Source organism: Globicephala melas, chromosome 10 (assembly GCF_963455315.2).
Source record: "Globicephala melas chromosome 10, mGloMel1.2, whole genome shotgun sequence".
Lineage (NCBI taxonomy): Eukaryota > Metazoa > Chordata > Mammalia > Artiodactyla > Delphinidae > Globicephala > Globicephala melas.
In genome coordinates, this window is record NC_083323.1 from 49,936,697 (window position 1) to 49,952,240 (window position 15,544).

The window sequence follows — 15,544 nt, forward strand, 5'->3', positions numbered from 1 at the left end:
TCCTTGAATAAAATGAGGAGGTATAATAATTATAATACCTTACCATATAGAGTTATTATAAGTATTTAATGGTATGCTGCATACACAATGTGGTACTTAGCATTTGTAAATGCTCAATGACCCATGAGGTTTTTCTTACAATTGTTTTTTTAAAAATTATCAGTAAGGGGCTTCCCTGGTGGCGCAGTGGTTGAGAGTCCACCTGCCGATGCAGGGGACGCAGGTTCGTGCCCCGGTCCGGGAAGATCCCACATGCCGCGGAGCGGCTGGGCCCGTGAGCCATGGCCGCTGAGCCTGCGCGTCCGGAGCCTGTGCTCCGCAATGGGAGAGGCCACAACAGTGAGAGGCCCGCGTACCAAAAAAAAAAAAAAAAATTATCAGTAAGATAACTGATCTAGCCAGGATATTGATAAGTTCACTTGTTTTGTTTCTTTTTCAACAGAGTTGTAGATATACCTACCTGTGTGCTAATACTTGGCTGTCATTCAAAGATCTTGTGAGTGGCATGGGTATAGCTGAACACCAGGTGAAGCTTGGAATTATAAATCTTAGCAAGATAACAAGTGAAAACTCTACTCACTTTGCAGTATTCCCTCCTGATCAGTAATTTTAGATGGTGCACTTGGCTCATCTACTACCTATGGGACCTTGGGTAGGTCAGCCTTTTTGTGCCTCAGTGTCCTCACATGTAAATTAGGAGGAATAACAGCTCTTACCTCATAAAGTTGTTGTGAGGCTTAAATGCGTGAATACATTCAAAGGACTCAACAAGTTACACTTCTGTTACTTTTAGCATCGGTATCAACACCACTAGATCATGTTGTAGCGTGGCACGTGGAATTTGTTTTCTGTATCCATGATTTCATGCAGATTCACTGATGCTGGTACACCCTTATATAACCATCATACGGAGGAACACAGCTGGCTACAGGCATATTTTCAGAATTTTAGCATCCTCTAACCATGAGAAATGAACATTCCCAGCATGATATTGGTTTCAAATGCTCTTTTTGTTCCACTTCTGAGACTCAGTCATTTTTGAGATCTAATCTTAGCATTCCTTGTGTATTATGCAGGGAACAGATTTGAAAGTGAACAAACTTCTCAATTCACTGGTAAAATCCAACCCAGGTCTCATCACTTTTGAGCAAAGGGTTGAATACGGTAGCGTCATAAATGATTATTCCTTAACCTCTCTGAGGACCTTACACAAAGGTCATTTCTAAGAAACACTGACCTTCGCCAAATGATGTGGAGACCTAGCTGATCTACAAACTTCTCCGGCCGGCCACGTGGCCAAAGGAAAGGCAATATGCCAGAGCTAGGCAGCCAGCGTTCGGTAGAAGCCCTCGCCTTTGTATCAGTAGCCTCATTTCAGCCCATTGTTACCTCCAGGTGGGGCTAGAGGCACCATTGCAAATGGGGTCAGCCTGGTCCCCACTGAGGAGTTCTTAGTTCATTTCTGTAAGATATACTGAAGGTTGCCTCGTGAATCCCATCTTTAGATCCCACTCAGTGGAAAGTTAATGCTTAAAATGTAGTTTGCAGTAAGCAGATGTTAGAGCTTTTCAGTTTGCCTCCAAACTGCCAGGGGTGGTATTTGATTAAATAAACTCAATGGCTTAAGTACTTAAATTGGATTTGAGTTGTGCATTATAAATGTCACGTGTGAAGCATATTCCCAGACTTTCATGGTGCAATTAGTACGTCCATTCTCCAGCCTTTGGTTATGCCCTGAAGAGACCGTATTTTGACTGGGCAGAAGGAGAAATGTGCTTCATGTTGAGCAACCAAACGCTTTTCTTAGTCCGTGGCTTAATTGTTTCTGAAAATTGTCAATGCCACAGGCAACAATCATGTCGGGGAGCACGATGAGTTTGAATCACGAGGCCCCTACACCTCGCAGTCAGCTGGGGCGACAGGCCAGCTTCCAGGAACGGAGCAGTTCGCGGCCACACTATAGCCAGACCACTCGGAGCAACACTCTGCCCTCGGATGTGGGCAGGAAGTCTGTCACCCTGAGAAAGATGAAGCAGGAAATGAAGGAGATCATGTCCCCTACTCCTGTGGAGCTGCACAAGGTCAGGAAACTCTCTTTCCTTCCCTTAGGGTCACATTCTGTTCAGCGTGGCCACCCCGAGGCAAGCATGATCATGACATTCTACTGTGGGCTCAACCAAGGAGAGAAGCTAGAGCTTAAAGGCAGGTCATCAGAGACCGATTGTTCTCAAAACGTGAGCTCTGAGAGGTGATCTCATAAAACGGGGAACACCGGCTTTCAAGCAGTGAATTTATCAGAAATGTATTTATGGCCAAAATCTTCTCACCGAAGTTTGAGGTTCTAGTGTCACGTGGAGGTTGAATGAGTTGGTCTGTTATTCCAACTTCATTGGAAGGGGGAAGGATTTTCTAAATGTCGTACACTCCCACTTCACTGAAAAGGGGTTTCAGGGGTGACGCTGGAAGGCTTAATCATCAGTTACAGACTTCTCAGCAGACAGTTATATTATTCAGGGGACATGAAGTTCTCTTTGAGATGTCATTTAGATGTCTTGGGTCAGGACAGGGTAAGCCCTGGTTATATTCCATCTCTGTTATGATAGTTGCCTCACTTTGCTTCATGGAAGAAAACCTATGATTGCAAACAGCTGAATCTGAGTTGCTGGCAGAGTTTGAACAAGGCATGTGTAGGTGACAGCGTCTGTGGAGCCCAGGCCAAGGAAAGCAGTGGGAGGGAGCTTTCTCTGGTTTTCTTTTGTAGAGCTCTGATGCTTTTTGTTGTTTTGTTGCTAATACATAAGGATGTATAGTTGGTAACAATCTCACCCTACTTTTCTTGAGAGCCAAGACCCTCTCTGTAGTTAATAATCTGTTAACTAGAGATAAGTTATCGGTCTTACCCAGAAGAGCATATAAATGTCAGGTTGAGAGGAGGTAAAGGCCAACTACTCCCTTTTTCCTCTAACGACTTCAGTCTCCCTAACTATTAAAAGTAGCCGTTTTGCAGCTGACAACGGATATAGTCAAAGAAAGGATTGTATAGGAAGTTGGGTTCTGAATTCTGTGTTCCAATCCTGGGTTCGTTCTTTCATCACTCATTCATTCGTTCATTCATTCAATGCATAGACTGTGCATTCATTTACTTAAAGAATGTATTATAAATCCCCAGGGAGCACATGGTCTAATGGCGAGACAGTCCAGGAAACAGTGGGAAGATGGTGGGATAAGTACAATAGACGCTAGACTAGGCTGCCCTGAGGGACGGCACGAGGTAGGGGGCTGGCGGGCAGGGTTGGGGAGGAACCTGAACCCACTACAGAGGAAGATAAAGCCTTCCTAGATGCAGGTGTTGACTCCGCAGGAAGGTGGAGGGTGGGAAGGCATTCCAAAGCACAGAAAGAAACATGTACAAGGGCTTCCCTGGTGGCGCAGTGGTTGAGAGTCCACCTGCCGATGCAGGGGACACGGGTTCGTGCCCCGGTCCGGGAAGATCCCACATGCCGCGGAGCGGCTGGGCCCGTGAGCCACGGCCGCTGAGCCTGCGAGTCTGAAGCCTGTGCTCCGCAACGGGAGAGGCCACAACAGTGAGAGGCCCACGTGCCGGAAAAAAAAAAAAAAAAAACATGTACAAAAGGATGTCACAGATAGCAGTATACTGAGGGAGTGCAGATCTGCCAACGAGAGCCTTGTGCATTAAGAGGCATTACAGACTTTACAGAAAAGCAAAGAAGTTTCTGACACTTTAGGGTGGGGACCCAGCTCTAGCCCCGTATCACAAGTTAGTTTGTTTATCCAGTTACTGTGAATTGATGTCTGTCTGGTAAACACCAGCCCTCACCACCTGTCACATATCCTAATCTGCTAATTGACAAACACCATTAGGAGGCTGTAAGGACTCCATTGGTGATTAAATTGCAGAAGCTGCATAGTCACTGCTAATTCTGCTGTACCAAGAAAAGGGCTGGCCCTTCCCGATTCCCTCGGTTATTTAGGAACCCTGCCTTCCCCTCTTCTCTAAAAGTCTACTGCCCAGGCAGAGGGGAGAATGCTGGGTAACCCACCTTCCTTCAGCACCAAAGGAAAAGGATACCAGTGAGTGCCTACTGTGTGCTATATTCTTTCTATTTTTAGCCTCCCACAACAGTGCTTCTTAGCAGATATTTATTACCTCCAGCTGCAGGATAGGGAAATAGCAAGTATAAAATAGAGCCATTTTTCCTTCTGGAGTGAAGCAGTCTCCTCAAAGGGAGATTCCTGATAGCCCAGCAATACAAAAGACTTGTCTCCCCATCCCTCCTGTACTGAAAGCAGTTAGCAAAGATAACGACAGTCAATTGGCTGTGCAAGTTGTTATAGCTGAGGTTTTAAAAAATGTGCTGAAAATAGATCTTGTTTTTTTTTTTTAAAAAAAAAAAGGCGTCATGCATTTCACAGCACAATGAGTGGCAGAGGATGGACTGGTTGGAAAATTTGTGTCGGGGGGTGTGAATTGAGAGGCCACAGATCACAGACTCCGCTGGACCCACTTGACCTAATAAATGGGTTACTTCTTTCTTCCTTCACTTCAGTCATTTCCCCTCAATGGTAGCAGTAAGTGCATTTCCCATGTGGCTTCACTCGTCTTCCAGATTGATACCAAACAAAATAAGATGCTCAGAAGTAGGTGGTGTCCTGGGCATCGTAAGACACCCAAAATGATCTTGTTAAGTGAAAATGTAACGGAGGAGCCTGCCGCCTGACAATATGGAATTCTGGGGGTGTTTTATGCTCACATCTCGGGTATCTTTTCTTTTTTAAGTGAATTCAATTACCCTGATAGGCCGTCCACATGTTTGTTGTTAAACACATTCTCCCATTTTGAAATGCTTGAGAGGAGAAATAGTCATTAGAAGAGTCACTTTACTCAGAGCAGAGACTGGTAATTGCGCTTGTGTCTTGAATATGGGCATCCCTTGAACACTGGAGGATTACCTGACACCATGAAAAGGCACAGTGCCTTGTTGATGCAATTGAGTTATCTTCCCCTTGGGGTGCTATTAGCCTGTACTAAACCTTCACAGAAGTGAGGAAAAGGTACTCTTTGGGGGGGGGGGTGTGGAGAGGGGACCAGGGAAATAGAAAAACATCACTTCCTCAAGTGAAAAATAAGCCCAAGTTAAGACTGCACAGCTTGGCAAGTGGAATGAAGGCTGGTTTTCAGTTCCCTGAGCCCCTTGGGTGGACTTTTCTGCATAGACCTAGTGGAGGAATTCCCAAGGGGCTGCAAAGACCAGAGTGGAAGGGCTGGGTAGGGTTAATAGCACACCATTCTGAACACACTTGGTGTTATTTAGTTGCCGTCTTTCTCGTGGCTGTGTGCCACTTGGTGAAAGCTGGCCATGAGGACAAGTTGTGGATCTGTCCGTATCCAAGCCAGTACCTACAAACTCTTACTAGCACTAGAAGCTGCCTCAAGAGGATAGGAATGAATGGGCCGGTATCCACCCCCCTTCCTGGGGAACACGAACAAAAAGCAAAAACCACTCCATCTCCTGATACAGAAAGAAGAGAGCGTGGCCTTAATCTTCCAGCTTCTTGAGTTGGAACTTCCTCTCCATTATCTGCCCCTCCTTTTCCACCCAGTCCTCCTCACCAATACCTCTTCTTCCTTCAGACCTTCTGAAAATGCAGAGCTCAGGTGACAGGCTACATGGTTTTTGTTTATTTCACACTATCCATTGCGTCTGAGGCTCTGCCGTGTCCCGGCAGGTCTTCCATCAGGTCGACCCCGTGCATTCCTGAACCTGAAAAGCTAGTTATCCTTCCTGACGCTGAACAAAGCACCACAGCCTCACTTCCCTTTTGGGCCTTTGTGGTTGGAGGAGGAAGTTGGCGCTGGAGTGACGGTTCGGTACTTAGATGGGGGCATGGCAGGTAGACAGTGAGGGAGTCCCAGGGAAGTGATACTCGTGTCTCCAGAGGCCATTGCCTCTCAAACTTGCTTGGCTAAGACACAGTCCAAAATACATTTTGCCTCACAATTCAGGACACACATACACCCACGTTCATATATGTAAATGAATCCAAAAATTGACTGTATGCTAACATTTTCTGTTTTGTTTGTTTTCTTTTATTTATTTATTTATTTGTTTATTTTAACATCTTTGTTTGTTTTCAAATGCTGTCCCATTAAGCTGATTTCAAGACTTATTAATGGGTCTCCACCAAAAGTTTGGGCACCATAGCCTTAGAGAATAGTTCGGCATATGGACCTCTGATGATCTCTACCATCATCACGTGACTGCTTGTTACAACGCGGGTTCCTAAGCCCAACCTAGACTCACCTGGTCAGCACTTTCTGGGAGTGGGGGGCCAAGAATCTACATTTTAACAACCTCTTAATGGATTCTTTTGCTCCCTAAGGATTGAGAATCACTCCCTTAGGTTTTGCTAACAGGAGGTGATTATTTTGTGTCGGTGAAATCAGAGTCACTGACACATAGTGGCTGAGAAAAGGGGAAATGAGGTTGCATCTTTGGCCCTGGAGCTTCTGAAGTTTTACCTTTAAAATGAATTCTGGTTTGTACTATAGCTTATCACAGATTTTTTTTTCTCTTTGCAGTTAAGGAGCCTGTGATCTTAGCTACAGTTCATTGATAACCCCTCTTTTCCTTCTGAAACTTAAATATTCTTTGGTGTCCACTTAATCTATTTCTGAGATGAATTCTAGCCTCACTTCTCTTTGCATACTTTAAGGCAAAAAACTTTTTTTTCAGTAGAGTAGAAAATTCTTCATATTCAGAGCATTTGGACTTCGTAGAAAATCATTTCCTTTTGATGTTTTATTTTTGCCTGCACTGCGTGGCGTGCAGGATCTTAGTTCCCGGACCAGGGATCGAATCTGCGGCCCCTGTAGAGGAAGCATGTAGTCTTAACCACTGGACTGCCAGCGAAGTCCGTGTCATTTGTGTTTTTCAATAAAATTATATTCCTTAATTGTATGCAGCTGTTTTTATTTATTTTTTTACAGAAAGGTTTTTTAAAATTATTTTCCAGCATCATCTCTCATTTATGGCTGCTGATGGCATGACCTGTGAACATTTGAGTCTCGTATTTCTTGTAGCTGCTTTTGCTACCATCAACTTTTCTCTCAGCCACGTTCACTTTGCAATTTCAATATATTTGAGTGTTTTGAGAGTGGATCTTTGTTCTTCTTGATATGATCAAGTTGTTTCACTTCTTGGAAGGAGTGTCATTTTTGGTGTTTAAAGCCCACTTCTTTTGCAATATTCTCCCCAGTTCAGGAACAGGCTCGGCCTTAAGAGGAAGTATGAACTGGAAACACATATCTTATTCCGGCACAGGCATCTTTCTTCACCGAATATTTGCAGTTGGTACTCAAGATCCAGTAAATTGTCAGGCAGACAGAGGTTTGGTCACAATCTGACAGTCATTGGCTACGTCACTTCTCTGAACTTCAGTTTACTCACTTAGCAGAAAAGAGGAGGGATCACCTGTTATCAGGAGAGGAGACTTCACAAATAGCATTTCCCAGGTGAAGTCACCATTCAGTCTTACCTCAGCCCTACAGTGTCAGAAACCCAGAAAATGAGATCTCCTCAGGAGCCCAGCCTTAAACACGATTCAGGCAGCTGCCTTAGAGCCTCCAGAGATGGAGGTGTACACCATAATGAGAATCTCTTTACAGAGAGAAATGGACGTGTGTCTAGTTACTAGTCACTACATCAGTCTGACAAGCATATTCTCTCCTTGTAAAACCAGGGGCAGCTGACAATCAGTGTGGAATTATAGGACAAGGGTTGGAGTTTAGGTTGTATGTTTTATATGAGTAATGACCTCCAGCCCCGACAGTCCTCAAAATAGATTGTTTCAATCAGCTTCCCTTGTCTGTGATTCTGTTAAGACTTACTTTTCAAAAATGTAAAAAACAAAATTCTTAAACAAATGATTGGCTCGTGCAAAAGAAAAGTGTTTTTTAACTCATTAATGAGGAATGACAGCAGGATGAAAAAGCTTGTTCAAAGGGAAGATAAAGAAACTATACCATATATATATATCTCAGTCCATGGAGGGAAAAAAAAAGAATGCCAAATAAGATTTCCTAGTTAAAATGAAAGCTGCTTAATGACTTACAGGGAAATAAAAGCAAGGCCTTTGAACTTATCTTTTCTGAGGGACAGAACTCAATTTGCATCGTATCTCTTCCCTGTAAGTTGCCATCCACTTTTACAGAGTCTGAGCCCTGAGCCATAGAAATGCTAAGTCAAACAGTGCAGTCCCCTAGACTCAGATGACCCTTAGGCGGGCTTGTTAGGCAGTGGTCTAGTGTGCCTGATATCTGTTTTTGATCTCTCACTTCTGTCCAGAAATGTTAATAGCTTCCCTTAAGTCTAGCCCTGGCCTAGGGATCATTCATCTTTTTCTGATGTTTTTTCTTGTCTCTGTTGTGATCAAATGTGTTTATGAATAGGTTGTAAAATATTGTTACCTACGGGATATTCACTTTACAAACGAGGTGGCTCCCTGAGGGTCACTCTGTTTCCCTAATGTCCAGGTCCTTGGAGAGTAGCCTGTTGGACCTCTTCCTCCACCATCGTTCTGCTCTATTGTGTGTCTGTTGCGTGTCTGGCCGGGCTGTGGTGAGGATGACATTGATAACAGGCTAGCCCAGGGCTGCCGTCTTTCTTCCCCTTAGATGGAGCACAGAGCTCTTTCTTGTTTGAGGATCTTTGTAGTGTCAAACCACAGCATTACCTGGAATGAGGAAATAAAATCAACTTTCTTAGTGCTCAGTGCAGTGGGAGTTTTGTCCGCTGTAATTTGTCATACTTCCCGAATGACAAGTTCCTGCCCCCAAATTCCCAGAAGCCCAGAGGATGGGTGAAGGGGATGCCTCTCACCCAGAGGTGCAGGTGGTCCCTGAATCAAGGAGACCACCTGTGATACTGTGGTTTATAATAAGTATACATCTGATCTGGTCCCAGTTGCTGGCACAGAGCTCCTAAAACCCTTGGAATTTCTTAAGTGTTGAGAGTGAGAAAGGTATCTTTTGTTATGTTAATGAGGCTCCCTTTAGATGCAGTTAAGGATAGGGGTTGCTTGCCGGTGGAGCCAATCCTGTGATTAGAGGGTTGGAACTTTCAGTCCCACCCCCAACCTCCAGGGAGGGGAGGGGATTTGCAGGTGAAATCAATCACTAAAGGCCAATGACTTAGTGCCCGTGTAATGAAGCCTCTATAAATACCCGGAAGGATGGGTCTCCAGGAGCTTTCAGGTTGGAGGGGATGCGGGGAGAGTGGTGCGCTCAGAGGGCACGGAGGCTCTGCGCCCTTCCCGGATACCTTGCCCCAGAGCAACGCTTCCAGCTGGCTGTTCCTGAGTTGTACCATTTTATGATAAACCGGTGATACGGTAAGTTCTGTGAGACTGCTTTGGCAAATTAGTCAAACCCAAGGAGAGGGCTGCTGGAACCTCTGAGACATAGCTGGTTGGTCAAAGGCACGGGTGACAACCCGTGTCTGAAGACAATTGTCTAAAATGCTGGGGTGGAGGTGAAGTGACATTGTAAGACTGAGCCCTTAACCTGTGGAGTCTGACGCTATCACCAGGGAGATAATGTCAGAACTGACTTGAATTGTAGGACACTCAGCTGGTGTTGCAGGACTGCTTGGTGTAGGGAACCCACCTACCCCCAACACACACACACATGTTCGAACTGTGATCGGGACATCTTGCCCACACGGGCCTGAGGGCTATGGAGGTCAGTAAGTTGCCAGGGGGACTCAGGAAGAGACAGGAGCTGGAGGAGAGCCAGAACAGCCCTGGGGGCCAGAGAGCAGAGGCAGGTGTGGAGAGGGGCCAGCAGGCAGTCCTGAGCTGAGGTGCTGGAACGGTCTCTGCCAGGCTGGCTGACTTGGTGCTGGCTGGGCAAGGAGAAAGGGCTAGGGGCAGAGCTAACGGTAACTAGGTGTCTATCAGCTGCCCGTGGCGTGGCTTGATCTCCTGGAGGATTGGAGAATGATCTGGTTCTTTCCTCTTTGGTATGATGTGAAATGAAAGCTGCAAGGGTCCTCTGAGATGAATTGGGAAAGCAGCCCTCAATCCACCATGGATCTTAAAAACTGTGAACTTCCTTGGTTGGGACTTAGTTCTCCGAGGGCCAAGTCAGCCCTGACACGCACAGACTTAGGGCCACCATCCAAGCTCTGACTCTCCCATTGTTGAGCCCCCGTTTGTCAAGCTCATGGGGCCACATGCTTGCCAGAACACAGGAGGCAGCGTCTGACGCTGCTGTCCGTCCAGTTCTCTCCTCTGCCAACGAGACTCCTGGACAGGAAGGCAGCAGCTGCTTTTCCTGACCCTGTTCATCTTGGAACCCACACTTAAGTGGCAGAATCCAAGATGGCTTCCTCTGGGCTGGAAGAATGCAGCTGGAAAAGCCGTACTTTAGTTTTTTCTTCCAGCCCCACAGGTAGTATAGGATTGTGCTCAAAACCAACATTACTTGAATTGTCAGGTTTAAAGGAACAGGGCCCCCCCCAGTGGTGTCTGCAAGAATAAACCCAAATGCCCGGTAATTTGTGGAAGTACTAGAACCATCTCCGATAAGGCCATCGGTCGAGGGGCTGAGCCACACAGGCAGCCAGGGCTTAGGAACTGCTTCTGGGGATGGCTGCCACTTGCCTTGACGTGCTCAAGAGAGTAGACACGGTTGCCATTAAAATCCAGGTGGGGGGAGTTGGCTCTGCCGCTGAGGCTTTTCACTTGTGTCAAAACTGAAAACACAGGGGCTTCCCTGGTGGCGCAGTGGTTGAGAGTCCGCCTGCCGATGCAGGGGACACGGGTTCGTGCCCCCACATGCCGCAGAGCGGCTGGGCCCGTGAGCCACGGCCGCTGAGCCTGCGCATCCGGGAGCCTTTGCTCCACAACGGGAGAGGCCAGGGCAGCGAGAGGCCCTCGTACGGCAAAAAAAAAAAAAAATAAAACACAGGCATTAGGTTTCTGATCTTTGCCTCGAGGGCATTGTTCAGGCAAGCAGATAGACTTGCTTAGAAATACAAAACAAGGCTCAACTTGAATCACGTGAAGCCCGACACCTCCTGTTAAAGCTTCTGTTCTCAGGAGGGTTAGAGGCCATTGCAGCGTGCGCTGTGATGAATGGTTAAAAGTTGAACTGGGTTTCGTAGAAGGGTATCCTCGCCCATAGAGTTGCCTTCCAAGAGACTCACTGGCCCTTTTAGAACAGAAAATCTATCGTTGTGTTCACAGTCCGTTCCCCGGAGGCATCCTCTAGTCAGCACAGAATGGAGACCTGGCAAGAAAAATCTTGATTTACTTGGGTTAGGGTGGAACACAGAGAACTCTCAGCAGCTGGGAGCAGTTTGGCCGGATGCTTGGGGAAAGCCACAGAAGGGCTCCGATGGGAAGAACTACAGCAGATGTGATAAATTATTCATCTTTAGTTGGTTGGGCAGTTGGAAATGGATAAAAACTGCCTGACCAGCTAGGAGATTTGCATGTCGAGGGGAAAAAAAAGTCATGATTTGGTGGAAGGAACACAGCACATGAGGTCAGATATTCTAATACTGAAATCCCCAGGCTTATGTATTCTAACTGGACAAGTCCATTCACCAAGTTCAAGGGGCGGTGTCCTCGTTCGTAGAAAGGGCATGATTCTGCTGCACAGAGTTGTTGGGAGGTCAAAAGCAGTCATATATAGGAAAGTTCCTGGTGAAGGGATTCATCTGCGGGGGAAAATTGTGACTTAAACTTTGGAATCCTTAGAATTACTTTTGGATAGGAAATAAATCAGAAGTAACCACTACCCATCTCCAGCTAAACAGGAGGGCAGCAGCTACATGGCACAATTTATTGTTGCTGCTTTTGAGACCAGCTATGTGTCCTATATTTGTGAATTATTGATTCCTGGAATCTTACCTCTGTATCATTTTAAAATTTCATTGTGTTATTTGCTATTTCCAAGCTATTTCCAGGAGAACCATAGGGCTGGCTATTAAAATTCACTCTCCTCTAACCTTAGGAAATCTTTCTAGAGAAACAGATTACTTTCAACTTTAAACCTTTTATTAGCCTCTCATCCTGAAGAGTTTGCCATAAAGCTATATCATCAAGTCTAAGGCTCAGGAGAGCTAAGCCTCTTAGCCAACAACTGTGACTTTACAGTTAATGGGCTAATCTGCTAACCCGCTCTGGTTGACATCCATTCTCTACTGTTGTGGTTAACGGATTACTACTGCCTGGTGTTGGGAGTATTTGGTGACACTCATCCTTCTGCCCCTTCTGGGTTCTGGCCTGTGGAGCAAACACCCAAGCAGCACAGGCCAGTTGAGCAATGAAGAACTTCACTATTACTTGAGGCCCACACCAAATGTACCCCACATGCAAGGGTTCAGGTTCACTGTATTGAGAAACATATCTCAGAGCTAAAACAGAGTTGGGCTTCCTAATGTCCATTGCAAGCATAGGCTTTGTGACTCAGACTCAGATGTGACTGAAGAGTATGGCTTGGCTTGCAGAGCGGATGCCAGTCCTCTTACTGACCAGCCATATGCAGAGGGTCCATGGGACTGCTCTCCAAACCTATACCTCGTGGAACAGAGATAACGAGAACGTACCACCTTCCGCCCCATTGGTGCTGCTTGTCACATAGAGAGAACCTGACTGGGAACAAAGATGGAAAGGGGGCATAAGGACAGGAGATGCCACACACAAAGCCAAAGAGAGGCATATAAGCAGGGACCTTGGAGTAGAGTAATTTCATCCACTAGTAAACAGAGTCCCAAGAATAGCAGACTATCACCAACCGTATTAGCTATTTGTCACTGCCACTCCCTCCTCCTTTGTACCCATCTCTCCCTGTTCCTCCCCTTCCTCCCTTTGAGAAAGGAACATGAGTTTGGGAAGAAAGGGACTAGAATGTAAACCGGAAGTGTTTCCTCCAATCAAGTCAGGAAATTCATGGTGAGTCTATGATATCTTGTGCCAGAAAGTAAATAACTTATCAGAGCAAACGGGTCATATCAAAAGGACAACATGAAGTCAATATGAAGGACTTCCCTTGGCCAAAGATGAGGAAACTTGAGCACCCAAAAGAATGATGCAATTGATCGTAACATATCATATATATAAAAACCCATAGGTTCATATTGATAATGTACTTTAAAAAGGTCATTCCCTTACCCCTCACCTCAGAAAAAAAAAACCTCATTGGGACACCATTGGAAATATTTAGTGCACTAATTCCCTATTTTAAAAATGAAAGAATTAGCATTCATTTTGCCTTTCTTGTACAAACTACTTCAGAGTAACCAAACAGCACTAATTGAAGAAATGAGAATTCTTTACAAAAGAATTCTAGCTCATATAGAAGATAGTAAGAGATCATAAAAAGATTATCATTTTGCAACCCCTAATAAAATTATTGATTCAGACAATGGTCATCAATGGATGAAACTATTAAATTGAAGTTTAATGGGGAACCTTATGATGGGAGAATTAAACTGTCATCACCCGAACCCACCCAAAGTGGAACAACTAGACACTGAGTGATGTGTTGTTATAGGAATCACATTGTCCTACCTGTGATCTACCCCTCCCCCCAAAGCTGATTCTGACTCAACTCAAGCAACCAGAGCTAATTTCGTTTTAAAGGAAAATGGGGCACAGAAGGGCATGCTACAGAGCGAATGACATGGTTTCAACAGTAAGTCAGTAGCACAGGGAAAAAAGGATGGGGGCATGCTCTAGGTAAGAGGACATTTAAGGGACCTAACACCGATGTGTGGGCCTTGCTGGAACAAACCAACTCTAAAAATCACTTTGAGACAATCAGGGAAATTTTATTATAGACTAGATATTAGAATATATCAAGGAATAAGTGCTGATTTTGTGACTGAATTAATGGCACTGAGGTTGTATAAAAAGTGATTATATTTTTTAAGAGATTCATACTGAGTTATGTAAGGGTGAAATGACATGAGGACTGGCATTTGCTTTAAAATACTCCCCCAAAGATGAAAGACGGGGGGATGAAGTAAGTGAGCTCTTGTTGGATCTGAGCGATGAGTATATGAGAATTCATTGTCCTAGCATCTCTGCTCTTGAATATGTTTGAAATCTTTCCTTAAAAAATAGATTTCTCAGGATTTACCTGGCAGTCTAGTGGTTAGGACTCCACACTTCCACTGCAGGGGGCACAGGTTCCCCTGGTAGGGGAACTAAGACCCCCACATGCCTTGCTGCATGGCCAAAAAAAAAAAAACACAACTTTCTCCTAACCAAACTTATTGTGGTAATCATTTCACAGTATATGTATGTCAAGTCATTATGTGATACACCTTAAACTTCTACAGAGCTGTATGTCAATTATATCTCAGTAACATTCCCACCTCACATAAAACTCTCCTGTCCTATGGCCTAAGGTAAAATCATAATTCTAGAGGGGCTTAAAATATCTTCTCTGCAATGAATATTTATTAAGCAACTACGTGCTAGGTAAAGAGGTAGTAAGCCATGCAAAGATCCATGCTTTGCAGTCAGAACCACTTGGGTTTGAACCACTTCTCTGTTGCTTACTGTTTACCTTGGGCAAGTTTCTAACCCTCTCTGAGCTTTCATTTCCCCGTCTGTGTGATCTGCTCCGCTAATTAGGTGGAGACAGTAGCATCTGGTTTGCTTTTTTTTTTTTTTTTTTTTTTTTTTTGCGGTACGCGGTGTAAGGTCGGATCTTAACAAACTGCACCGCGAAACAGAGGAAAGCTTCAAGTGAGCTTTATTAGGGAGCGCTCCCGGGCGAGGTTCACTGGTCCGAGAGAAAGGGGCCAGAGAAGTCGCGCCCGGGCGAGGGTTGGGCAAGATTTTATAGGGGAAGAAGGGAAAGGGGTGTGGTGAATCTGGGAGGGCGCAGGGTATTCCTTATTTGGTGGTCTTTTCGTGTATCCTGGGGGACCGTTAGTCCCGCCCCTCGAAAGGCGGGAAGGCTGGGCCGGGTGCAAAGTCCCCAGGTCAGTTCCTGGAACTGGGTGGTCCGGAGAATTTCGGTCTGATGCAACCTGTGAATCTGATTGTGTTCCCCTGCCTCGGGCCAGTTGGCCTTACATTCCGACATCTTTGGTGTAATGGGGCGGCGTTCTGATCTCTGGCTACTTCATGCTGAATGGGGGCGTCGAAAGGGGAGTCAGGCGACCAGAGGTCCGAGGCTTAGGGGAGACCAGTGGGGTGTCCTGTAGGAAGCAAGGTGTAAGGACCGAGGAGCATTTGGTTTGTGGCCACCCGGGAGACTTCCTCCATGCGCCTGCGAAGGAACCTGAGAAAACAGGGAGCAAACGTGAGCAAGATACAGATGAGAATTAAGGGGCCTAAGATTGGTGTTAGCCAGGTATAGAGGGTGGATCGCCACCAATCGGGAACTGGGGAGGCGGACTGTTGGTGTTTGCGTTGGAGGTCTTCTCAAGCGATGGAGGGCTTTTACGTTGTCTTCGACGAGTCCTGTTTCATTGATGTAATAGCAGCATTCCTCCTGTAG

At 45.6% G+C, this 15,544-nt stretch overlaps 1 protein-coding gene across 8 annotated transcripts in view; it reads left to right on the forward strand.

Moving 5' to 3' along the window:
* GRIP1 (glutamate receptor interacting protein 1) overlaps positions 1–15,544 on the forward strand; it is a 697,619-nt gene that overhangs the window by 661,229 nt on the left and 20,846 nt on the right. For all 8 annotated transcript variants that reach the window (XM_060306088.1, XM_060306085.1, XM_030866357.2 and 5 more), the window contains one exon: positions 1,848–2,081. In XM_060306088.1, coding sequence (XP_060162071.1) covers positions 1,848–2,081 — 234 coding nt within the window. The remainder of the gene's footprint in view (positions 1–1,847; positions 2,082–15,544) is intronic.